Raw genomic sequence first — 26,166 nt, 5'->3', positions numbered from 1 at the left:
TCCCCAGAAAAGAAACCCGTGACGTCCTGCCCCGGGGGTGAGCAGCCTTCCTACCTGGGCCTAGTGCCAATGCTTGGAAAGCCAGGCACATTCCACTATGTCTTTTTTTCCTTCTGACTTTTGCTGCCTTACCAGTGGGGCCCTACTGTGCAAGGGTAGAGAATGACAATGCCCTTCTGCGGTTTGTGGCAATTACCTTTTTTTTTATTCCCTCCCCCACCCCCCACAAAAACACCCTGGACTTCCTGCCCGGCCTCTCAAACCAGGACAGGGTGGCAATTTCTGGTGATATCTCTCGGGCATCTTTGGGATGAACACCAGCCCAGCCCTCCTCTGCTTTCCTGTCCTGCCTCAGGCAAAGCCTGGAAGTGGGCTGACCATGGTTACCAGCATCTCAGCCGACAGAGTAACAGCCTGGAAACAGACATGGATATTGTCCATTTCACAAAGGCATCCAAAAGGTTTCTCCCTGGATTGCAAAACAAACCCCACTGACCAAACTCCCAAGTCACTGTTTTATTCAGCTGTCATTAAACCACCACATAAATACATAGAATAAATACAAAACCAGCAAGGATTACTTTTAAGCCTTTGGTATGGAGATCTTTTCTCCTCTTCTTATTTCCCCCTTTCGCTGCGTTTCTAAGCCCCCTTCCTCAGGTTCACATGATGCCTTTGGACACCAGAGCAGTCAGAAGTAAACCAGGTGCTGGAGGTCGGGGGGTGGGCCTTGAATCCATCAGTGGGCAGGCTAGGTCCTTGCAGCCTCTTGGGGGGAGGGCATTCCAGACCCCAGGGTGGGGGCGGGGGAGGGGAGACAGACCCCCTTCCCCGGCGGGACTCACACATATTCCTTCAGCCTGATGATGCTGGTGCAGTATCACCTGGTACAGTAAACTGCTGCAGGTGGGTCTTGAACCCATCAGTGGGCAGGCTAGGTCCTCACAGCCTCTAGTGCGGTGGGGAGGGGAGGCACTCCAGACGACGGTGGGTGGGGAGACAGGCCCCCCCTAGGGCGGGATTCACACATAGTCCTTCAGCCTGATGCCTTTGGACAGGAAAGCAGTCCAGAAGTAAACCTGGTGCACGTGGGCCTTGAATCCATCGGTGGGCAGGCTCGGTCCTCGCAGCTTCTCGGGGGTTGCGGGGTGCGCTCCGGGCGACGGAGGGTGGGGTGCGGGGGGAGGACAGGCCACTCCCACCCCCAGCTGGGGGAACTCACACATAGTCGTTCAGCCTATACCCGCTGTGCGAGGCCGACACGGCCGAGGGGGCCCGATTGTCCTTGTAGGCGTCGGGGGGCCGGTAGGCAGGCGCGGGAGCCCCGACGCGGTTCGCCGCGGCCCGAGGCGGGGCCCGGGTGGGCGCCTCCTCCTGGCAGGCCAGGCAGAGCAGCGTGCCGCCGATGAGCGACAGGGCCGAGGCGATGAAGCCGAGGTAGAGGGCCTGCCCGATCTCGAACTTCATGCCGCTGGGCAGCAGCGGGTTGTAGAAGTTCTGCACCACGTCGTGGGTGGTCCAGGAGACGGCCACCAGGCAGAGCAGGCCGGCCAGCAGGAAGAGCGCGCCGCCCAGCGCGGCGCACGCCGTCTTGGCCGGGGTGCCTTTGGCGCAGCGCGTGCACTGCATGCCCACCACGGCGCTGGCGCACGCGGCGCCCGACAGCAGGCAGGACACCACCATGAGCGCGCGCGCCGCCTGCAGGTCGCGGGGCAGCGCCAGCAGCGAGCGGTAGATCTGGCACTGGTAGATGCCCGTGCTGTGCCACACGCACTCCATCCACAGCCCCTTCAGGTAGGACACGGCCGTCAGGATGTTGGTGCCCACGTGCGCCGTGCGGCGCCAGTGCGGCAGGACGGTGGTGATGAGCGTGCCCGCCAGGCCCAGGAAGCAGAGGAGGAAGCCCAGGAGCTGCACCGCGGTGCTGGCCATGGCCTCGCCGGCGGCTGCCCGCTAGCTCGGGTGCCCGCTGCAGTCCTAATGAAGCCGGGAGGCGGGGCGGGGAGACAGGAAACGGGTTAAAGATTATCTCCAGGCATGCCATTTCTGCCCCCGAAGGCCAGATTTCCATAGGCCGTTGGTGCCACGATTAACATATTTAAAAAAAACAAATAGCTTCTGAGACTTGATTGGGTGCAAGAAGAGCTGCTTCGTCTAAGCTTCCCTAGAAGGCCAGAGCTAGAAGGAGCGAGGGTCCTCTGCCCGGCCTGCGCTTTCCAAGGACCCCAGGGCCCCCACTTGTCTCAGTGCTTATGAACTGCACGTGGGAAGTTCTGCCTTAAGTCTACCCTCAGACTAGGCTGCTGCAGACTCACACTTTGTTCTATTTGATCAGTGATCCACTAAGGTTGTTAGGGATACCCTGGGGGCTCAGAGGGTAAAGAATCTGTCCGCAGTGCAGGAGACCCGGTTCGATCCCTGGGTCAGGAAGATCCCCTGGAGGAGGGCATGGCCACCCACTCCAGTGTTCCTGTTTGCAGCATCCCATGAACAGAGGAGCCTGGTGGGCTACAGTCCACGGGGTCACAAAGAGTCGGACATGACTGAGCGACACTCATGTACTTATTCGAGGTTGCTAAATCAACAAATGGACTGATCATTGTTACCAAATGGACTCCTAAGCCTGTGCTGCCTATGACTTAGAAAATAGCTTAGACTGCCTGTTAGGATGAAACATTTCCTGAAAGTGGGAGGCTTCCCTGTGTGCTTGGGAAGGGAGGGGGTTAGCACCCTGGGTGGGTCAGATGCTGCCTTCCAGAATCCCAAGCATGACCTTAGAGATCATCCCCTGATGCCAGGGGACAGGAACAACCAAGGCATCAGCTTCTTAGCTGCTGCGGCCAAGACCATAAACCAATGACCTTCCGATCCAGGCAGGGCACCTCTCCTGACACCACTCTGAAGAGGGGTGGGCTTGTTACAGACAGAGGCTGCAACCTGGCTTTCAGATACAGGGTGGGGGCGTGCAGAGCCATTTCATCTTCATTAGGAAATCAATTTTCATTAAATTAATTCCTTGTCTTGCCAAATGCTCAATCCCTTAGTTTCCTTCTGTTTTCACTTTAAGACGATTCCTAGAACTGCCTGTTAGAGGGTTTGCATCTGGGACACTTCTGCGTGTGTGCATGCATGCTAAGTCACTTCAGTCGTGTCTGACTCTTTGTGACCTCAGGGACTGTAGCCCACCAGGCTCCTCTGTCCATGGGATTCTCCAGGCAAGAAAACTGGAGTGGGTTGTTAAGCTCTCTTCCAGGGGACTGTCCCCACCCAGGGATTGAAATGGAGCCTCTGATGTCTCCTGCATTGGCAGGTGGGTTTTTTGTTTGTTTGTTTGTTTGTTTACCACTAGTGTCACCTGGGAAGCCCCCAAAATGTGCTAACCACAGCAAAATCTCAAACCTTTCTTGGGGGCAAGGACCCAGCACGTGTGTAGTATGCAGTGGCAGGCATGTAGAGGATACTCAGGAAATACTGGGAGGGAAGAAGGAGAGAGAGGGGGCAGGGGAGGGAGAAGAGAGGAGGGAAGGGAGGAGGGAAGGGAGGAGGGAAGGGAGGAGAGCAAAACCACCCAAGTGGACACCCCAGCTCCTCCCTCCCGCCGGGAGCAGCGTCAGGACAAAAGAGAATCAGGAGTCCTGCACGCAGGGCCATCCCCACCCTCTGGGTGACTAGGGGCCTGTCTTTAAAATGAGGGAGCTGCTGTGACAACCTCAAGGGCTGGGAGTGGGTGGGGGGTGGGAGGGAGGTTCAAGAGGGAGGGGACATATGTATACCTGTGGCTGATTAACGCTGATTATGGCAGAAACCAACACAACGTTGCAAAGCAATTATCCTCCAATTAAAAATAAATAAAACAAATAAACCATTAAAAAAAAAACCCCAGCAACGAGGGACTGGACTTCATGGCCCCAAAGTGTCTTCTGATTCTGAAGGGAGGAAAAGGGAAGGGTCTCAGCTAGTGACAAGTCACTTCAGCAACCCAAACTGGTGAGAATTCAGAAGGCACCCCCCCCTCCCCAACCGTCTTCCTTCTTTCTCAGGGCAGTTTTCTGCAATTAAGCGCAGAGAGGAAGCAGGGAGCAAAAGTGGGCTGAGAGCAAGTCTCCCAAGGCCATTCCTCCTGCGAGCTGTCTTTGGGGTCCCCCAGGGCCTCTTGGCTTTAATCCTGGGTCTGTCGTAAAAAAATCCTCCCACTAAATCATGATGCAGGATTGGGTTAGTAACAGGTGATGCTTCCTCTGGGGACCTCAGCAATAATCTTGCTGGATTTAAAAATCTATGCCTAGAGGTGGGAGGAACTGGGAGATGGGGCTGGACACATATACTCTATTTTTAGTATGTATAAAACAGAAAATAATGAGAACATACTGTATAACACAGGGAACTCTGTGCTGATCTAAATGGGAAGGAAATCCACAAAGAGAGGGGATATATGTATATGTAAAGCTGATTCATTTTGCTGACCAGTAGAAACTAATGTAACATTGTAAAGACACTATACTCCAGTAAAAATTAATTTAAAAAAAGCTATGCCTACATGTCTTAGCATTGTTGGAAGTAATCTTAGGTCTGTCCTGGAGGGGTGGGGTACAGGAACAAGGCTGGGGGTTTTGCTAATGTTAAAAATGACTATTTGCAATAAATGCTGGAGAGGGTGTGGAGAGAAGGAAGTCCTCCTACACAGTTGGTGGGATATAAATTAGTACAGCCACTATGAAGATGTTCCTTAAAGAATTACAAATAGAGCTACCATAAGAGCTTGCAATCCCACTCCTGGGCATATATCCAGAGAAAAACATGATCCCAAAGGATACATGCAATGCTGATTGCAGTACTTTTTACAACAGTCAAGACAGGAAAGTAACCTAAATGTTCATGGACAGAGGAATGGATAGAAAAGATGTAGTGTATATAATGGAATATTAGTCAGCCATTAAAAAGAATGAAATAATGCAGCTTGCAGCAACTTGGATGAACCTAGAGACTCATACTGAGAGAAGTCAGACAGAGGAGAAATATCGTATGACAGCCCTTATATGTGGAATCTAAAAAGGAATGATACAAATGAAATTTTTTTCACAGAACAGAATCAGACTCACAGAATTAGAGAACAAATGTACGTTTCCAGAGGGAAGGATTGAGGGAAGGGATAGTTAGGGAGCTTTCTGATTGACATATGCACACTGTTGTACTGAAAATGGATAACCAACAAGGTCCTACACTGTAGCACAGGGAACTCTGCTCCGCGTTATATGGCAGCCTGGATGGGAGGGGAGTTTGGGGGAGCATGGATACATGTTTATGTATGGCTGAGTCCCTTCCTGTCTACCTGAAACTACCAGAACATTTGTCTGTTAATCAGCTACCCCCCAGTACAAAAGAAAAAATTTTTTTTAATAAAATGAAAATAAATGACTGCTTGCCCAGGACCCTCCTGTTCTTCACTCACGCCTCGAGCTGATCGACCACACGCATCTGGTTATGTGGCTGGCTTTCCTTTGGAAGCCTTCTTCCCTCCATTTGGCAACTGCCCGCTCTGTGCAGCTGCTGGGCTTGCAGTGGCGGGATGGGGGGTGGGGGAGACCCCCCCAGTCCTGCTGCCCAGGGAAGGGTGGGGGCCAGCTGACCCGGGGGTCGCTGCCAGGGAGGCGGCAGGGCCTGAAGAGGGGGCCGCTCTGATACAGGGGGCCAGAGCCGATGAGCGGAACAGCAGCTGTTCCCTGCCCTGTTTTGCACGCGGGGGGCCTGGGTGCAGGAGTGAAAGTCCATTTTCTGGCCTGGCTAGAATTTTCCCTGGTTTACTTCCTCCCTTTTGAATTCAGCAAGACTGAAGTTAGAGTGAGGGTTAGCAGGGGTGTTATGAGTATGTCCCCTGTAGCCGACTCTCTCCGCCCCTGTCCGAAGACATCTTTCTACAGTGGTTCAGGTGGCCAGGGTGGGGGGACTTTCAGTGCTGAAATCGGGACAGTCCCAGGCAAACCAGGACGATCAATTCCTCCAGGGAGTCTGGAGGCTGGGGACTTCTCCAAATAACCTCAGAGATCCTCCCAGTAACCCCCAGAGGCCACCTCCAGCCTGGTGGCTGCACTGTCTGTCCCTGATCCCGAACCTTCTGAGGCTCTTCTGGGCTCCTGCTTGTCAAGGTCAATCACTCAGTATCCAGAGCCTAAAGAATGTGGCATGAAAGCTAAGCCTGCTGACCCCACTGGTCGAGGGAGGGGGACCGGGAGTTTATTGGACTTCTAAATATTTATGGAGAGCAAGGACTGCTAACTTTAGAAACCATTAGGTTGCTATATTTAAACTCCTGCTAGCAGGAGTTGCTAATTTAAGAAGTGAGTGTTAATGAGCCCCCAACTCCCAGACCCCAGATCTCCACCCACTTCCCCTGGTGTTACCAGCAGCTGCTACTGGTCTTAGCTCATAATTCAACTTCCCAGCCCAGCCACTTTTCACTGTGGGGCCCCTGGATGGAAAAACAACCTCAAGTGAATGAATCTCCTTGGAAACCGCTCATCTTGGAGCTTCAGAAGGGAGCTTGCCCAAGCATGGCCTCCCAGGCAGGCGGGTATGTAGAGAGGTCAGCTGGCCTGCAGTCGACTTCACCCAGAGACTACCCTTTTCCTGCAGATGTGTGCATGCTCATAGAGAGATGTGCATTTGGGACAAATACGGTTCTAAAGATCAGGTTCTGAACAGCCCTTGACCAGCTGGATGGGTGGGGCTGCATTTAACAAGAGGACGCCTTCCCGGAAGAAACACTGGGCCCTGGGTTGGGGTTCACAGCCCTCGAAGCACCCTCCTGGCCGAGCAGTGTGGCTTTAGTGACACACGTGAGCAGGATTTAGGGCCAAGCTTCCTAGCGGCTGCTTCTTGAGGTGCTGCGTTGGCAGGATGTCTCGTGGAAGACATAAATGCCAGGTTGTTGTTCAGTCACTAGGTCGTGTCAGACTCTTTGCCACCCCATGGACTGCAGCCCACCAGGCTTCCCTGTCCTTCACCATCTCCCAGAGTTTGCTCAAACTCATGTCCATGGAGTCGGTGATGCCATCCAACCATCTCATCCTCTGTCATCCCCTTCTTCTCTTTCTCTCAATCTTTCCCAGCATCAGGGTCTTTTCCAATGAGTCAGCTCTTGGCTTCAGGTGGCCAAAGGACTGGAGCTTCAGCTTCAGCATCAGTTCTTCCAGTGAATATTCAGGGTTGATTTCCTTTAGGATGGACTGGTTGGATCTCCTTGCAGTCCAAGGGACTCGCAAGAGTCTCCTCCAACACCACAGTTCAAAAGCATCAATTCTTTGGCGCTCAGCCTTCTTTATGGTCCAAGTCTCACATCAAACCTGACTACTGGGAAAACCATGGTTTTGACAGGTCTGTTGGAGAAAACCAGGTAATGGTGGACCTCTCATCGCTGGCCATGTGCAAACATACATTGGAATCTTCCAGAAAAGTCTCATGCGTGGCATTTCCTAAGTTTATTTGACTGGAGACATCCTCCCCCCGATTTTGCCAAAGGACAGCTTAAAGTCAGATCACTTCGGCAAGTGAACTTAGAGGGTGGAATCTGTTGAAAGTTTAACGGAGCAATGATGATAGAGGGTTGATTTTTTAAAAGGATAATTTTAATGTTGGGGGAGTTGAGTGAGCACAAATAGGAGGGCCAGCAAGACGCGCTGATGTGCCCCCGGAGAGTCTCAGGGAAACCCAGGGCTGTAAACTGATGTGAAAGTCTGTGAAGGGCAGCTGTGAAGTGCAGCAGAGTGACTGTGGCCTCTTACACTGGATCTGGTTTTATGAGCACCGCATCTGAAAGGCGAGGGTTTTTTTTTTTTTTTCATATAAACTTTTATGTTGTCTCCTTCCTCTGTTGTCTGTGAGCTACATTTTTTTTTTTAAAGGAAGGAATTAAAAAAAAACAAAAACAACAAGACAGGCGCCCAGAGCGCATGGTGGGTTTCCTCCCCGCCCGCCTGGACCCCAGCTGTGTCAACTTTGGAGCTGGCCTCTGAATTAGGTCATCTCAACAGCCCTGGCCAGTGGGGGAGCTTCACCAGGATGAGGGACGCGCAGGTTGTTTGCCCGGCCCCTGCTCCTGCTTCTTTACTGCCCCAGCTCCTTCGGCCCCTTTCGTGAAGAGCTCTGTGGCGGACACAGGTATCCTTTGTCCTTTCCCCCCAGCACTGCTGAAGAGCATGTCAGTCCTGGAGCAGAGGCCATGCAGGTTATACCCAGGATGCCGGGGGCGAGGCAGGCATGTGCAAGGTTCTACACCCCAGGACCACTGGGGCCTTCCTGCCTCGGCGAAGAGCTGGATGACTTGAGCTCTTGCACCTCATTTCAGCTTCTGACAGCCCTGCAGTCACAGCGGGTCCACAGCCAGTTGAGAACAGGCCACCCCCTATAGGACTGCTCCACGGGTTCCTGACACTTGTCGGATCCCCTGAGACAGCTTGGACTTTGTTTCCTAGCACTTAATCAGAAAAATGAAGAGCTGCCTTTCAAGCACAGTGGTTGCTGGACTCTGAAAGAATGCTGAGTTGCCCCAGCTCTGATGTTCAGCAATTAAAGAAGTCTGGTTCAACCAACTGCAATGTTGAGAGGGGTAGATTGGGAGTTTGGGATCAACATGTACTCACTGCTATATTTAAAATGGATTACCAACAAGATGATTGCTTCTTGGCGGGAGAGCGATGACAAACCTAGACAGTGTATTGAAAAGCAGAGACATTACTCTGCCGACAAAGGTCCATATAGTCAAGGCTATGGTCTTCCCAGTGGTCACGTGCAGTTGTGAGAGCTGGACCATACGGAAGGCAGAACGCCAAAGAATTGATGCCTTTGAACTGTGGTGCTGGAGAAGACTCCTGAAAGTCCCTTGGACAGCAAGGAGATCAAGCCAGTCAATCTTAAGGGAGGTCAACCCTGAATATTCACTGGAAGGACTGATGCTGAAGCTAAAGCTCCGACAATTTGGTCATCTGATGCGAAGAGCGGACTCATTAGAAAACACCCTGATGCTGGGAAAGATAGAGGGCAGAAGGAGAAGAGGGCGTCAGAGGATGAGATGGCTGGACGGCAACACAGATGTGACGAACATGAACTTGGGCAAACTCTGGGAGACGGTGAAGGACAGAGAGGCCTGGCATGCTGCAGCCCAAAGAGTCCAACAAGACTGGGTGGCTGAGCAACAACCAACAAGGACCTACTGTATAGCACAGGGAACTCTGCTCAGTGCTCTGTAATGATAATCTAAGTGGGAAAAGAATTTGAAAAACTGACAGATACATGTATATGTATAACTGAGTCACTCTGCCGTATACACCGGAAACTAACACCGTATTTAACAACATCAACTATGCACGCACGCTCAGTCCCTGAGTCACGTCCAGCTCTTTTGTGACCCCATGGACTGTAGCCCGGCAGGCACCTCTGGACTTTTCCAGGCAAGAACACTGGAGCGGGTTGCCATTTCCTACTCCAGGGATCTTTCTGACCCAGAGATCGAAACTGTGTCTCTGGCATCTCCTGCCTTGGCAGGTGGGTTCTTTACCACTGAGTCAACTATACTGCATTATAAAATAAAATTATTTTTAAAACTGTAATATCCTTCCTGTCACCCCAATTAGACTTCATTATAGCTTAGATATTTCATAAATGCTAAACCTTGGGAAATAAAAAGTCCAGGGAAATTTGGATTCATTTAAATGAGCTACATTAGCCAAACTACCCAACAGGAGAAAAGAAAAAGAACTTTTATGCACTATTGGCATGAAATAATTCCAACCAGTAATTCTTAAATCACATGCTGGATGCTTGCTACTTCATAATGTGCAAAGGGAGGGGATCTCTTTCCTAGAAACTTAGGTATTCTCCAAAGGTGCTATTTTAGTACATCTTTTTGTGCAAATATGTCAAAATTATGACAAAGTGATCAAGCCGTACCTTGGAAAAACCATTCATATTCATTTAGGATGGGCTGGACTGTGGGTTTTTTGGCTCTAAAAATGAAGTTTCCTTCATTAGTATTCCAAGCTTTCTGTAACTTTCCTTGGGTTATTTTTCAGACTGGCAGGCATCTGTATTTTAAGCTTATGAGGACTTTTATGCCATGTACACACTGTGTGGAAGAACTGGAACCTTTCCATAAGAGGCAAAGACAGAAGAATTATATAATTAACTTATGACTGCTCGGATAGTTGATATTATTCAGGAAAACCGATGTGAAATATCTTGCTCAAATCATATAGACATGACAGTTTATAGATGAAAACTTCCCCTCTATTTTGGATGAGTAAAGAAAAATCTGTTTTTTCATAACAAGAGCTGGGTTTGGGGAAAATCCTGTGTTAATACGAATAAAAGTCATGGGATGTGGTTAAATGCTTGCAGCAGCCATTTTCAACTCAGCGAGGTTGAACAAACCATTGATTTAGTGAAATCTACAAGCTTAAGTTACCATGACCATAAAATCCTAAACCGTTTCCCAGGAGGCATTATCTCTCTCATTTCAACTCACCAAATTTCATTAGAATCCATTAAAAATGTAGTAGATCAACATGTTTAAAATGATATGATTGAATTTCATTTAATAAAATACCCTGGTGCTTCTGCATAGCTTTTTTTTTTTCCTGATAAGATAGTTGTATAGATCGGCTATGTTGTTTTCATTTTTCAGGGGACAGGTGACTAAAAAATCTGCCATACAAGGAAAATATTAGAAAAGAAAAAAAAAAACAAAAAAAACAAACTAATAGGTTATATGGTTATTTTCAGAAGTGTTAAATGATTAGATAGCTTCTAGTGTGAGTATTCTCTAGGAAAGCTTTGTGTAAGAGACACAAAGGGTTGCACTGTGTTCCCCACAAAGGTATGTTGACGTCATATGTATGTGTGCTCAGTCACTTCCGTTGTGTCTGACTCAGTGACTGCAGGGACTGTAGCCCGCAGGGTTCCTCTGTCCATGGGATTTCCCAGGCAAGGATACTGGAGTGGGTTGCCATGCCCTCCTCCAGGGGATCTTCCTGTCCCAGGGATGGAGCTTGCATCTCCAGCATCTCCTGCATGGCAGGTGGGTTCTTAACCCACTGAGCCTCCTGGGAAGCCCCATAGCCCCTAACACCTCAGAATGTGACCTGATTTGGAAATAGGGCCATTACAGATGTAACTTTTAGTTAAGATGAGGACCTATGGAGTAGGGTAGATCTTTAAACCAGTAAGACTGGTGTCTTTATGAGAAGATGAAGAAACAGGGATGACACCATCTGAAGATGGAGGCGGAGATTGGAGTGATGCTGCTACAAGCCAAGGACAGCCGAGGATGACCAGCAGCCGTCAGAAAGGAGGAGAGAGGCCTGGAACAGACCCTTCCTTTGTGGCCTTCAGAAGGGGCCAGCTGACTGCTTGATTTTTGGACTTCTGGCCTCTAGAACTGTGAGAGAATACATCTGGATTGTTGTAAGCCATCTAGTTTGCAGTGCTTTGTTAAGGCAGCCCTAGGAAACCAACGCGGAGGATCACTGAATGGCAGCCTGGGGAATTACAGGGGAAAAAAAGAAACAAACACCCACGTCTGAATATGAGAAGTGAGTTCCCTTCCAGAGCAGGCACTGAGCAGGGTCTAATGGCTTCACGTCCCAAAGTGCAGAGGACAGAATCCAGGGAGAGAGAGAACACAGGGCAGGGGGAATTTGGAAGCCCTTCTGTGGTTGTAAAAACTCAAGAGCGAGTGCCAACTACAGTAAGTAACTCAAACGGCGGTCAGATGACTCAGCTTCTCCAGATTGGAAAAGTGCATGAATCCACTGATCCCACAAAGAGTTTGGGGGGCTCAGTTCTTCACTTTTGTGTAATTGGCTGGACTGCATCCAGAGACATAGCAGACATTTTCAGCCTGCATGTCTGGTTTTCTTAAGTCAACATGTCTTGGTTTCATAAACCATAAAAACCCAAGTTTGGGGTCCAGGCCAGATTTGGATAAGACAGCTCCTATGTTGTCCAGGCTTTCTCTTAGAAATCCAGTAGATCTCAGATGGACCTCCTTTTAGGACTTACACCAAAACCTCCATGAACAAGATAACTATCTAATGGATTCTGTAAACTTGAGAAAATGATTTATTTGAGTGTTGAACAGAGATTCTATAGCAGTGACTAAAAACATGGTGTTAAATGAAAACGTTAAGACTGAGATTTACAAATGATAAATTAAATACTGCTAAAAAAATGATGTTTAGGGCTTTCTTAGTGGCTCAGTGGTAAAGAATCTGCCTGCCAATGCAGGGGACACAGGTTCTATCCCTGATCCAAGAAGATCCTCCATGTTGCTGAACAACAAAGCCCATGAGCCACAACTATTGAGCCTATGCTCCAGAGGCCCGGAGCTGCAGCTACTGAAGCCTGTGTGCACTAGAGACCCTGCTCTGCAATGAGAGAAGCCACCACAATGAGAAGCCCGAGCATCACAGCCAGACAGTAGCGCCCACTCGGTGCAACTTGAGAAAAGCCTGAGCAGCAGCAAAGACCCAGCACAGCCAAAAACAAATACATTTTAAAGAATGATGTTTAATGCACATTCTCTGTAATGTGCACGGGTGCACAGAAGCTGGGAGTTGTTAATGATGAGGGTAAAAACAATCACAGTTCAGCGTTCATGATGTTCCAGACATGGGCTACGTGCTTTCACTGGCCTTAACTTAATCTTTCAACAAATCTCCAATGTGCATGGCATCCTTGTTTACAGACAGAGAAGCTGAGGCTTAGCAAGGTTAAGTAACTTGTCCAAGGTCACACCTGGGCTGAATCAGGGAGAAGCGTAGGTGAGTCCTGCAATCACCCAGGTACGAGATGCCAGCAGTGACAACGGTGGGTGCCGAGAAGAGATCTATTTGGAGGTGAGAGTGGCTCCAAGGTCTTGGGCAACAGGAAGGATGGAGCTGCTATTTATTGAGGGTGAAGACAGTGGGGGGTGGGAGGACATGTGTTTGGAGGGTGAAGGGCAGACAAGGGGAGTTTGGTTTTAGACATGCTGGGTTGAGATGGCTATTGCCACCTGGCGGGGAAGGGGACACTATGGTTGGATGTCTAAGTGCAGAGTCCAGGGAGGGCACGAACGTGGGGAAGTCCACTCGGAACTCAACAGCAGAGAGCCAGGACCGAGGAAACCCCTAGCGGTCAAGTGGTTAGGACTTGGTGCTTTCACTGGGGTGGCCTAGGTCAAGGAACCCCTGGTCAAGGAACCAAGATCCTGTAAGCCTCATGGTATGGGGGGAAAAAAAAGGCAGGATGGAAAGAAGCCGTGAGACTGGGTCAGAGCCCCCAGGCAGCGAGTGTGGGCCAGGAAGCACAGGTCCCCGATGACTGATCCCAGGAAGCCTCCAACAGCAGCGACGGGGTGATGAGGAGCCAGCCATGGACCACAGGGAGTGGGGGGAGCGAGAAGGCAACCCAGAGTGAGAATGGTGAGTGAGGACAGAGTTCCAAGTCGGAGGGCGTGACCTACTGGGTCAAGTCATCAGCTGAGTCACGTCATCTGAGCCCCGAAAATGATGGTTGGACTGAGCAGCATGAAGGGCATCAGACACCTTGCCAAGCTCAGTTTCTGCCAAGTGATGGGTGTGGCTCAGGATAAGCTACAGAGAGGGGCACAGGACATAATGAGCCGGAGAAATCTTTCCAAGATTTGGACCGTGACGTGAACCAGGAGATGAGGCAACCGTTGCAGGATGGGGGTTCTTAATCTGGGGTCGAGGGCCCATAGAATTCAGGGTATCAGTCAGCTTGGATGGGAAAAACAGTTGCATGGCTTATTTCACCAACTTCTTGAAAAGCATGACCCCTTACAGTGATCTGACCAGGGCCTGTGACTTCATCACCAATGGGAATTGTGGTTTCACTGGCAATGCAGGTATCTGGGAAGACCAGTTACCATCGTTGCTATTTCAAAACTATGGTAGTTATAAGACCCCTGCTAGGTCTGATAGAGAAGCATAAATTACCATGGACAAAATGATTTTAAAATACTTTGATAGGAACTTTCCTGGTGGTCCAGTGGTTAAGAATCTGCTTGCCAGTGCAGGGGACACCATGGTTCGATCCCTGATCCAGGAATTAAGATCCCACACGCCAAAACCACCATATGACCCAGCAATCCCACTCCCAGGCATATACCCTGAGAAAACTAAAACTGAAAAAAGACGCATGTACCCCAATGTTCATTGCAGCACTACTTACAATAGCTAGAACATGGAAGCAACCATCTGTCCATTGACAGATGAATGGATAAATAAGCTGTGGTACATATATACAATGGCATGCTACTCAGCCATAAAAAGGAACACATTTGAGTCAGTTCTAAAGAGGTGGACGAACCTGAAGCCTGTTATACAGAGTGAAATAAGTCAGGAAGAGAAATATAAATACCGTATATTGACGCATATATACGGAATCTAGAAAGATGGTACTGGTGAATCTATTTTCAGGGCAGCAGTGGAGAAACAGACATAGGGAACAGACCTATGACCCAGGGAGAGGGGAGGAGAGGGTGAGCTGTATGGGGAGAGCGACATGGAAACTTACAATATCATGTGTAAAATAGACCGCCAACGGGAATTTGCTGCATGACTCAGGGAACTCATACATGACATAGGGGCTCTGTGACAATCGAGAAGAGTGGGATGGGGAGGGAGACGGGAGGGATGTTTGGGAGGGAGGGGACGTTGGGTGTACCTGTGGCTGATTCATGTTCATGGTTGACAGAAAACTGCAAAATTCTGTAAAGCAATTATCCTTCAATTAAAAAAATAAGACATTCCCAATTAAAAAAAAAAATCCACATGCTGCTGGGCAACTGAGCTTACATACCACAACTACTGAAGCCTGCAAGCCCTAAAGCCTGCTAAAATCTGCAACAAAAGTTGCTAAAATCTGCAACAAAAGAAGCCACCTCAAGGAGAAGCCCTCCCACCACAACTAAAGAAAAGCCTGGGCAAAGCAAGGAAGATCTAGCGCAGCCCCAAATAAATAAATAACAAATTCTTAAAAATTTGATAACTGAATTTCGATATAAATGGCTTCCTTTACAATCCTGGGTATTGTTTTACACATCTAAAAGTATTATTCGGAGAAGAGACACTGGCTTCACTTCACTGAATCCAAGGCAAAACAACCAGTCCAATAAACAACAACCACGTCAATAACAAAATAAATAAACACAAAACAGTTAAGCCTCTCTGCCTGTGGGATGTGTGGTCAAGAGAGGATGCTTGCTTGGTTGTTGATTTGAAGATGAGAGAACCCAGAGCATGTTTGCCTGCCTTTGGAAGTGACCCCGTAAGAAGCAGATATTGATAATGCTGAAGAGAGGTCCTTGAACAGAGGACGTCAGGGACCCTGGCACACGTCTGGAGAGGCTGGCTCAGGCTGGAACAGGAGGGAGAATCAACACGGGGAGCCTGGGGGATGTGGGCATGGGCACTTGGTGATGTTCTCTGAGTGTCCTGGTTTTCTCAGGGGAAGAGGAAGCAAGGAGATGCACTGAGAAGAAAAATGGTGGAGATGGTGTTTAAGGCTGGTGTAGGCGACAGAAGGGAGGCGCTGGTCACCTTGGAGAACGGGAGCTTAATGGACTAAGACACGGTCAGCTGTGTGAAGCCAGGGCCCCTGAGGGTTCTGTGACCATCAGCCGCTGGACAGCCTCCTCTGGAACAGTCAGTGGGATTACATGGGCGTGGAGTGGGGTAAAGGGCTGGGGATTCTTCTAGGAGAAATGATGAAGGGAGAGAGCAGAAAGGAGACTGACGTGCACACAGGCGAGTGAACGTAATGGTGGGCGGTGGATGGTGCTGGGGGGAGGGGAGGAAGGACAGGAAGGAATGAGCTGGAAGGACGGGAAGTCGTGTATGGAGACTGAGATGCAAATCACAGTAACCTCGGTGGGCCTCAGCGAGAGGTCGAAGAAGACCACGGGGATGGGTGGGACCACCGGGGATGGTGGAAGGAAAGGCTGGGGAGGGGACGGGTTCAGGAACTGGCGGGCAGAACCAGCCGTGGATAGGGAACCACCATGAATGACTTAGAACAGTCTGCACTCTGGTGGTTTCAGCGTGGTTTGAGAAGCTGCATCTTCCCTGAGTATGGGCTTATTCTCTGCCTGTGAAGTTGAGAGAAAGAGATATAGGGCTAGAAAGAGGAACGGCATGCAAGTTGCATGCCTATTGCATGCAAGTCAGTCTTCGCCCGGCTCTCCCTTCTGCCCTTTTAGCCACAGGAGTGCCGTGTGATAAACACCCTGTCCTGGAATTCATTCTTTCATTTTGTTTTTTCCTAAGCCACCCTCTTTCCTTGTCCCCTCACATCTTCTCTGTAGAACACGGGGAACTGCCGGACAGTAGCTTCATACTTTGGAAGACCGGCCGTGAGACCCGGAGGGGAGGGATTGTATACGAACCAAGCTGGAAATGCACACACTGCTTGCTGCTCTGTGTGACCCCAGACAGCTCGACAAATAAATTGTGGGGCAGATCTCTGCTTCCTGGTGAGCGTGAGAGGTGGCCGGGCCTCCCCCAAGTAGGAGGCTGCTTAGGTTTCGCCCTGTTGCTCACCCAACTCTGAGTATTCCAGCCAAGGAAACTGAATTCAGCAGCTCTCCACTCTCCCAGTGGGTCAGCATCCCTTGGAGAGCTTTAAAAAGCCCCAGCCACTTCAGACAGCATGGTTCATCTATTCATTCACTGATTCATTCCGAAAATATGGAAACTTTTAACTTCCCCCCTCTCTCCAGGTGTCTGGGATGTGTAGTCAGGTTTGAGAATCTCTGCCTTAACTCACCTGACTTGTAAAGTTTCTATCAGGAGCTTTCAAAGAGTTCCTGCTGTATTTAAAATAGACGACCAACAAGGGCATAACATCTAACACTGTCAATATTCTGTAATGAATGGGAAGCGAATTTGGAAACGAATGGATCCAGGTGTATGTATAACTGAATCACTGCTAAACTCTCAAAACTAACACAACATTGTTAATCAATGATAAAGACAAACAACAATGAAAGAAATACAAAGTCAAATTTATCAGAATCCTCCCCCTACCTTTCCCCAAAAAAGAGCTTGAAATTGTTTAGTCAAGAGCCACAGTACCGATGTCTATTCTGCTTGCAGGCTCTGCTGGCTGACTCGGGGCCTTCTCTGGGCAGCCCAAGATGGAGACAGTTGTGTTCATCTACCTACAAGCCTTCACCCTCACACCACCTCTGCCATCAGAACCACCTCTCCATCCACAAGTCCCACGTCCATCCTTCACCCTGCACCTCCGTCTACCCCTAAGCTGCCTCTTCGATGGCCAAGCATCTTAGAAAGAGGCAGTTTCCCTATTCACCTCTCCACCTTCTGGCTCCTGCCCTCTCAGTATCCCACCCCCCAAACTTGTTCTTACCACCTGGGTCCTTTTTCTGGGATTCCAGTCCTTCTTGGGCATTCAGCCCACCTGCAGTGTTAATAATATCAGCCAAGAAGTTACCCCTCAGGGCATTTATCTTTTATGGGGTGACCCTTGAAAACAAAACTCTTTCTGGTTGCAAAGAATGATACTGGCAGTGGCAAGAAATGATGGGGTCTGTCCTGGAGGGAGGCCAGTGCTAATTTGAGGTATGTGTGTGTAAAACATTTGAGAAGTTTAGAATGAACTGGGCTGAGGCTGAGATTCCAGCTTGTAGAAGTCCACATAAGGAGCTTGCAGATGAAGCAGTGCAAAATGAAAATGAATCCCTTGTTCAGAAATGATTAGGAGTTTCAAGATGGCAACCGCAGACCAACAAACCCAGCAGGTGCCCTCCCTAGCACCGGGTCCTCGGCACCATGGAGATGGCAGGCCCACACCACCCCGACTTTGAGACGTCCCTCCCTTAAACCAAAGAGTACGTCTAGTTGGAACGTTGAAAGGGACAGGAGACACTTTTGTAGTGTTTTGCGGAATGAAAAATACGGTTTCATGTGTTTGCTTTTTTCCTTCATTTAAGTGGAGCCCAGATGCCTCTGTAAATACCTGCCAAGGAGGAGCCTTTTGAAAACAAAGCTATTGCTGGTCCCCTGTGCCCAGAACAGGCCGCCAGTGGAAACAGAGCTGGTATTTTGAATCTCAGCTTTCATGTCTCTCTTGTTCCAGGGAAGCTGTAGGCGTGTGGGTGTGTGCACACATCCAAGTTCAACGGTGAACCACTTGCCTCTTGGGCCCAGAGATCCTACTCACAGCCTCCTGGCACCCTAGCAGGGGACCCCAGCCCCAGATGAGGAGTGGGAGTCCTATCTGCTCCCTTCTTGCCTTCAAGGACAATCTCAGGGCACCCTCCCAGCAGATAGCCCCCCTGGAAAATTTCTGCTCATGGTTGCTGTTGGCTGCCCAGCAGAGAGCCTATGGCCCTGGCACCCATTCGTCCTGCAAGCAGTAAGGACTCCACCTCGAGTAGGGATTCTGAAGATCAGCCAGAAGGAGGAAGGTTTGAACTGAAAAGTGCCAAGAATCACCCTTGAACTGGTTGGATTGACGGAATTAAAAAAACAAAAGACATCAGGAGAAGCCTTGAAAAGAGGCTTTTAGACTTCTTGTTCTCTGTAATGCAAGATATTCTCTGAGATAAGCGAGAAAATTATTTTTTAAAACTCCAAATCGATATATTCAATTTTTATGAGCTATAATTAAAAAAAAAAAAAACAAATAACTGGAAAGCAGGAAATATTTAGGGTAACACTGTGTTCCTGTCTGGGAAATCCTGTGGACAGAGGAGCCTGGAGGGTTACAGTCTGTGGGGGTCAAAAAAGAGTGGGACATTACGACTAAACAATAACAACAACAAAGGAAGAAATTATCTCTTTCTTTCTACAAATTTCTCTGCAGATGCTTAAGTAGCATCAGTCCCATTATACAGATGGATAAGTAAAACATGGTAAACTTTAGAGATTTGCAAAAGGCTGAAGCTGAGGCCCCAACACTTTGGCCACCTGATGCAAAGAACTGGCTCATTGGAAAAGACCCTGATGCTGAGAAAGATTGAGGGCAGGACGAGAAAGGAGAGACAGAGGATGAGATGACTGGATGGTATCACAGACTCAATGGACATGAGTTTGAACAAACTGCGGGAGACAGCGAAGGACAGGAAAGCCTGGCGTGCTGCAGTCCATGGGGTCACAAAGAGTAGGGTACGACTTAGCGTCTGACAACAGAGCAGATGGAGCCGATAAGAGCAGAGGCTGGCATCTGGTCTAACTGATTTTGGATAAACAGCTGAGTCACACATGACTCACCTGGCTATCTACATCATAACAGCTGCTTCCCAGCGCTGTCGAGAAGATGCTAAGATAATGTATGTAAAAACCCACAAGCCCTGTAAGGAAGGACACCGGTAGAGCAAAGTGTGTGCTGCTGAAGTTCTATCATTGTCACAGAAACATCCAGCAGGGCTGCATGGACGCCAGCCCATTGGAGACCCGGGGCTGAGATGCTGGGGTAACTCCATGGTGGGGCTGTGCTCTGGTTTCCCAAGACTTTAAAATGAAACACAGTGATCAAGCAATTTATGGCCTTGAAACCTGCAGGAATGAAATCTCCCAGGAGGAACCTGCCGCCAAAAGCCAGTGTGCTGAGGGCTTCCCAGGGTCCAGGACCTTCTCAGGACGCTAGTCCCAGATCCCAGTCTCCTTTGTCTGTGGCCACCACCCGGGTGGTGTAGACAGTAAAGAATGTGCCGGCAGTGCAGGAGACCCAGGTTCGATCCCTGGGTCGGGGAAGATCCCCTGGAGAAGGGAATGACAACCCACTCCAGTATTCTTGCCTGGAGAATTCCATGGACAGAGGAGCCTGGCGGGCTCCAGTCCATGGGGTCGCAAAGAGTCAGACAGGACTGAGCAACCAATACTCTCTCTCTGAGTAGATGGTGGTCCTCCCTCCCATCCCGGCAGCTGCTGGGGATGTGGGGTTCAAGGCAGTCGAAGGATTAACTCACTGATCAGATTGCATGGATTTTCCCTCTTCAGTACCAAACCTGACCCTCATTAACCAGAGATCCAGCTCTTCCTCTCCCCTTCCCAGGCCCGTGTCTGCATGCTGGGTGGGGGTGTGGGGGGAAGGATATGTCTCCCGAGTCTGGAGGCCCTCGACCCCCACCACAGTACATGAGGGGCAGTGACAACAAGCGCTGTAAGCTGACACCCACAGATCCAGCCCCCCAGCCCCAGGCTCCGCTGGTGATGAAAGGGTTCTGCTGCCCAAACGCTCAGGAACCGGACTCTGTCCCTCCCTCCTGGCTCATGAAAAGCCAGGCTGTCTCTACACCTGGGACAGGGTCCCCAGGGTGTCCCCCCCAACCCCCAGGCCCAGGCACAATGGCCCTTCTGCAGGGGGTGACGTCTCCCGCCCAGAGTGCCTCCTGCCTGCACACAGACCCCAGACGGGCCACCGCTGACCCCAAGCCCTCCCACCTCGTCTCCCAGCCCCACACTCACATGCAGCGCCCTTGCAGTCCCAGCTGCCTCGCCGGGCCCCCAGCAGCTGTGGGAACTGGCCCGGAGCCAGGTGGCCTGACCCACGGACTCCACTGGACCCTGCCGCCCTCCCGCCTCCCTCTGTCACCGACTGGCAGCTTCAAGGCCAGGGCATCTGAGCAGCTGGCAGCTAGACAATTACTGTGTCCTTTGGGACGAGCCTGCGTGGGCACACGTGTCATTTGGTTGGACGGTTAACTGCCCTGTGCACGGAGGAGGCTGCTGGGCCAAGGCAGACATTCAAGACCAACCAGAAATGCCATCTCTGCCCTTTGGAATAAATGCCCGATATATCAGGGCATCGTCATCTTCTCCCTAAAACACTCTCTGGTCACTCTCTGGGGCTGGACAAAGCCTGGACCACCCTGCTGGGAGTCAAAGGCTATCCACAGTCCAGATTGGCCCACCTGCCCGCTCTCTGCATCCTCACTTCTCCGCATCCTTGTTCATCACCCAAAAAGGGACCGTGCAATTCCTGCAAGTGACTGAGACCCACATGGATCCTGTCCTGCTGCCCTGACCACCCAGCCTGCTCTGAGCCAATGACCTGGCCGTCGCCTTTTTGGTTTGGACTTTTGTTCTGTTGAGCAACACGAAGTTTCTCAACCAGCGGGCTGCTGGGGGCTGCTGGGCACCTGTCAGTGAGTTTTGATCAACATACAACTGATTCTTGCTTTGTTTTTTCTGGCTATATTTGCAGACATGGGTGGTTCAGGGATGTTGGTGGGGTGTGTGTGTGTTGTAGGCACAGGGCAGATAAAGGGACGGTTCGTGATGAGTTGGAGATGAGCGACATCATCAAGAAGGTGGCTTTTGAAGGGGGTTCAAGCATGACTGGAGAACCCAGTGGGTTCAGTATAATCAGTAACAGTCCCCAGATGGTTCTTCAGCAAGTTAGGACTGCAGGCGAGGTTGGCTGAGGGAACTGGGCTGTGCTGGGATTCAGAATGGCTGAGAACCCCTTGTTACAACTAACTTGTCACACACATCTGTCCCTGCCTCATTAATATATCACTGAAGTTCCAAGAGCAGTGATTAGGCTCCTGAGTTCTTTCCGCAGCGCTCATCAACCTGCCTGACTCTGGCTGGTGCTTAGGAAAAGACACGGTGAAGGAACTCAGGTGTGGGTGAGTGACCTGGGCATGGACCCGAGCCTGCCCTGTATCCCTGGCAACGGGACTGGGAAGGCAAGGATGGGAGCGTCTTGTGTCTGGGGTCTGGAGCAGGGGTTCAGAAGTATCTGTGAGTTATCACTGATTGAGGATTCACAACCCACATCCACATAGCTTGCTTTTTTTTTTTTGTCTCTTATCCAGAAATAACTGTCCTAAACAAGATCATCTTTAGTTCAGGGTCATTCATAAGCCCTGATCCTCTTCTATAATATTTAGAGATAGCTCACTATATTTTATATACTAAAAAATGCACCCATCTTATTTATAATATTATGCTGGGAACGTCTTTGAAATTATTTTTGTAATTCTGCCTCTGGGGTGATTCGGCTCCATATGATACATTTCATTCACAACTGCCTTTGATTTCTTGACCTTGATGGTAGAATCTTGATGGCAGAATCTTAGGCAGTCCTGCAGAGAGAGACAGCCTCTAATTGTGATAAAATATCATGACATTTTTGAGAACACTGCACTTAGTAATGAAAGAAGTGGACACAACGTTAATGTTTTGCAGACTTCCGTAAAAACTTGATTTTCCTCTGGAACAAGTCAGTCCTATTCTGGGCTGAAGAGTGAAAGCTCCCAGGCCCGCAGCCCTGGCCTGTGGCTGCTGGTGGACAAAAGGGCCAGAAGGCAAAGTCAGAGGAACTCTCTGTGACTCAATCCAAGTGTAAAAGTATCGATCCATTTTTCACTTGTTGAATATTTCTTGAATTACAGCAAGTGTGAGATTGATGGGAAGACAGACACCGCCGCTTCATCCTCGGACTATGTGGGTCACTGGCACACACAGCCGCTGCACCAGTGACCATTAGGCAAGGAAGCTAGGCTTGGGAAGGCTGGATGGGGAAACAGTGGAAACAGTGGCTGACTTTATTTTTGGGGGGCTTCAAAATCACTGCAGATGGTGACTGCAGCCATGAAATTAAAAGACGTTTACTCCTTGGAAGGAAAATTATGACCAACCTAGACAGCATATTAAAAACCAGAGATATTACTTTGCCAACAAACGTTCGTCTAGTCAAGGCTATGGTTTTTCCAGTAGTCATGTATGGATGTGAGAGTTGGGCTATAAAGAAAACTGAGCACCGAAGAATTGATGTTTTTGAACTGTGGTGTTGGAAAAGACTCTTAAGAGTCCCTTGGACTGCAAGGAGGTACCCAATCAGTCCATCCTAAAGGAAATCAGTCCTGAATATTCATTGGAAGGACTGATGTTGAAGTTGAAACTCCAATACTTTGGCCACCTGATGTGAAAGAGCTGACTCATTTGAAAAGACCCTGGTGCTGGGAAAGATTGAAGGTGGGAAGAGAAGGGGATGACAGAGGATGAGATGGTTGGATGGCATCACTGACTCAATGGACGTAAGTTTGAGTAAGCTCCGGGAGTTGGTGATGGACAGGGAGGCCTGGCGTGCTGCAGTCCATGGGGTCGCAAAGAGTTGGACACGACTAGCAACTGAACTGAACTGAACTAGGCGTGGGGCTCCAGCCCTCCTCTCCCACCCAGGATCCTCACCATCGCTCCTCCCCACTGCCATCCAGATCTGCCCTTAGATCTTTTTTAAACTCTAAGGTGTAAATGACTAATAATGGTTTAACATATTGTCCCTCCCAGGAGGTATTTTTAAGCCTAATGGATAAAGATTTAGTAGTGAAATTTCAAACACCAATCAGGGTATACAGGAGGATTTGGGAAAGGAGGGTAGTGAGCACTTTTTTTTAACACCTCCAAACACTCCATTAGGGCTTCCCAGGTGGCACAGTGATAAAGAATCTGCTTGCTAATTCAGGGGATGCCAGAGACTGATGAGAGTTTGATCCCTGGCTCAGGAAGATCCCCTGGAGGAGGAAACGACAACTCACTCCAGTATTCCTGCCGGGAGAATCCCATGGACAGAGGAGTCTGGCACAGACTACAGTCCATGGGGTCTCGAAGAGTCAGACACGACTGAGCACGCGTGTATAGGCAGTCATTCCATTGAGTTAGGGCAACCTCTGTCCTTATGGATATGATAGAAACCAGTAGATATTTCGGATTAAATGGATGGATGATGGATGAATGGATGGACAGATAGATGACAGATGGGTAAAGTGATAAATGTTGTTGTTGTTTAGCTGCTAAGCCTTGTCTGACTCTTTGTGATCCCGTGAACTGTATCCTGCTGGACTCCTCTGTCCACAGGATTTCCCAGATAAGAGTACTGGAGAAGGGGGCCATTTCCTTCTCCAGGGGATCTTTCTGACCCAGGGATAGAACCCATGTCTCCTGCAATGGCAGGCAGATTTTCTACCACTGAGCCATCAGGGAAGTCCATTGGTAGATGAATAGATAATCTTTATTCTATCTAGACTGGTCATTGAAGCTTGATTTATTTTATGATTCCTCATAGATCCAGGCTAGGGACTAACATACATTAGGAAGTTGGTAGAAGTTTGTAGAATAAATGGATAAGTAAAAAGAATGTTATGACTTTCAGTTACTATAATACTTTGGGTACCCTTTGAGTGGACTCAGCTATCTTGCTAGGATAGAGGCCACTGTAAAACTTGACCTTGATCAATTTATTGGCAGTAAATCCTGCCAGATGCACAACACTTCCATGAAATCCTTTCTGAGTGGTTTCATGTTAACTTTGCAGAGCTCTGACTTTCCTGGTATTAATAATAACAATGATACTGAACTCATTGTGGGCTACTTATTGTTCTAAGCACATCACACATATTCAATAATTTTATCCTAAAAACAGCCTGATGCTTCAGGTATAGTATTAGCCCTTCCCCCAATTTTATGGGGATGGGGAAATGGAGGCTCTGAGAAGTTAAATAACCTGTTCAAGGTCACACTATTTGGTGTAGTCAGCATTTGAATGCAGGCAGATTGACCTCAGCATCTGGGCTCATATAGACACATAGTCAGCACTGGGTATCCATGGGTTTGGCATTCACAGATTCAATCAACCATGAGTCAAAAAATATGCGAAAAAAATTTTATAATATAGATCAATGGAACAAAATAGAAAGCCCAGAGATAAATCCATGTACCTACGGACACCTTATCTTTGACAAAGGAGGCAAGAATATACAATGGAAAAAAGACAACCTCTTTAACAAGTGGTGCTGGGAAAACTGGTCAACCACTTGTAAAAGAATGAAACTAGAACACTGTCTAACACCATACACAAAAATAAACTCAAAATGGATTAAAGATCTAAATGTAAGACCAGAAACTATAAAACTCCTAGAGGAGAACATAGGCAAAACACTCTCTGATATAAATCACAGCAAGATCCTCTATGACCCACCTCCCAGAATATTGGAAATAAAAGCAAAACTAAACAAATGGGACCTAATGAAACTTAAAAGCTTTTGCACAACAAAGGAAACTATAAGCAAGGTGAAAAGACAGCCCTCAGATTGGGAGAAAATAATAGCAAAAAGGTTGTCTGAGGAGGTCTTACAAATAGCTGAGAAAAGAAGAGACGCTAAAGGCAAAGGAGAAAAGAAAAGATATACCCATTTGAATGCAGAGTTCCACAGAATAGCAAGGAGAGGTAAGAATGCCTTCCTCACTGATCAATGCAAAGCAACAGAGGAAAACATAGAATGGGAAAGACTAGAGATCTCTTCAAGAAAATTAGAGATACCAAGGGAACATTTCATTGCAAAGATGGGTACAATAAAGGACAGAATGGTATGGACCTAACAGAAGCAGAAGATATTAAGAAGAGGTGGCAAGAATACACAGAAGAACTGTACAAAAAAGATCTTCATGACCCAGATAATCACAATGGTGTGATCACTCACCTAGAGCCAGACATCCTGGAATGTGAAGTCAAGTGGGCCTTAGGAAGCATCACTACAACCAAAGCCAGTGGAGGTGATGGAATTTCAGTTGAGCTATTTCAAATCCTAAAAGATGATGCTGATAAAGTGCTGCACTCAATATGCCAGCAAATTTGGAACTCAGAAGTGGCCACAGGACTGGAAAAGGTCAGTTTTCATTTCAATGCCAAAGAATGTTCAAACTACTGCACAATTGCACTCATCTCACATGCTAGCAAAGTAATACTCAAAATTCTCCAAGCCAGATTTCAACAGTATGTGAACCGTGAACTTCCAGATGTGCAAGTTGGATTTAGAAAAGCAGAGGAACCAGAGATCAAATTGCCAACATCCGTTGGATCATTGAAAAAACAAGAGAGTTCCAGAAAAACATATCTACTTCTGCTGTATTGACTATGCCAAAGCCTTTGACTGTGTGGATCACAACAAACTGTGGAAAATTCTTCAAGAGATGGAAATACCAGACCACCTGACCTGCTTCCTGAGAAATATGTATGCAGGTCAAGAAGCAATAGTTGGAACTGGACATGGAACAACGGACTGGAACAATTTCTAAATTGGGAAAGGAGTACGTCAAGGCTGTATATTGTCACCCTGCTTATTTAACTTAAACACAGAGT

The 26,166-nt window shown here is 48.7% G+C and overlaps 1 protein-coding gene across 4 annotated transcripts in view; it reads right to left on the bottom strand.

Moving 5' to 3' along the window:
- Nucleotides 1-501: 501 nt before the first annotated feature.
- The window catches only part of CLDN14 (claudin 14), an 80,137-nt gene continuing 54,472 nt past the window's right edge, over nucleotides 502-26,166 (bottom strand). For 3 of the 4 annotated variants that reach the window (XM_043875459.1, XM_043875461.1, XM_043875460.1), the window contains one exon: nucleotides 502-1,977. In XM_043875459.1, the coding sequence (XP_043731394.1) occupies nucleotides 1,219-1,932 (714 nt within the window). In that variant the 5' untranslated portion in view covers nucleotides 1,933-1,977 and the 3' untranslated portion in view covers nucleotides 502-1,218. Of the gene's footprint in view, nucleotides 1,978-20,486; nucleotides 20,618-26,166 lie in introns of those variants that run through there. The other variant, XM_043875458.1, reaches the window with a different exon arrangement.

The sequence above is a fragment of the Cervus elaphus genome, chromosome 19 (assembly GCF_910594005.1).
Source record: "Cervus elaphus chromosome 19, mCerEla1.1, whole genome shotgun sequence".
Classification (NCBI taxonomy): Eukaryota; Metazoa; Chordata; class Mammalia; order Artiodactyla; family Cervidae; genus Cervus; species Cervus elaphus.
The sequence above is the reverse complement of the archived record's forward strand: the minus strand, read 5'-3'. Positions and strand labels throughout refer to the sequence as shown.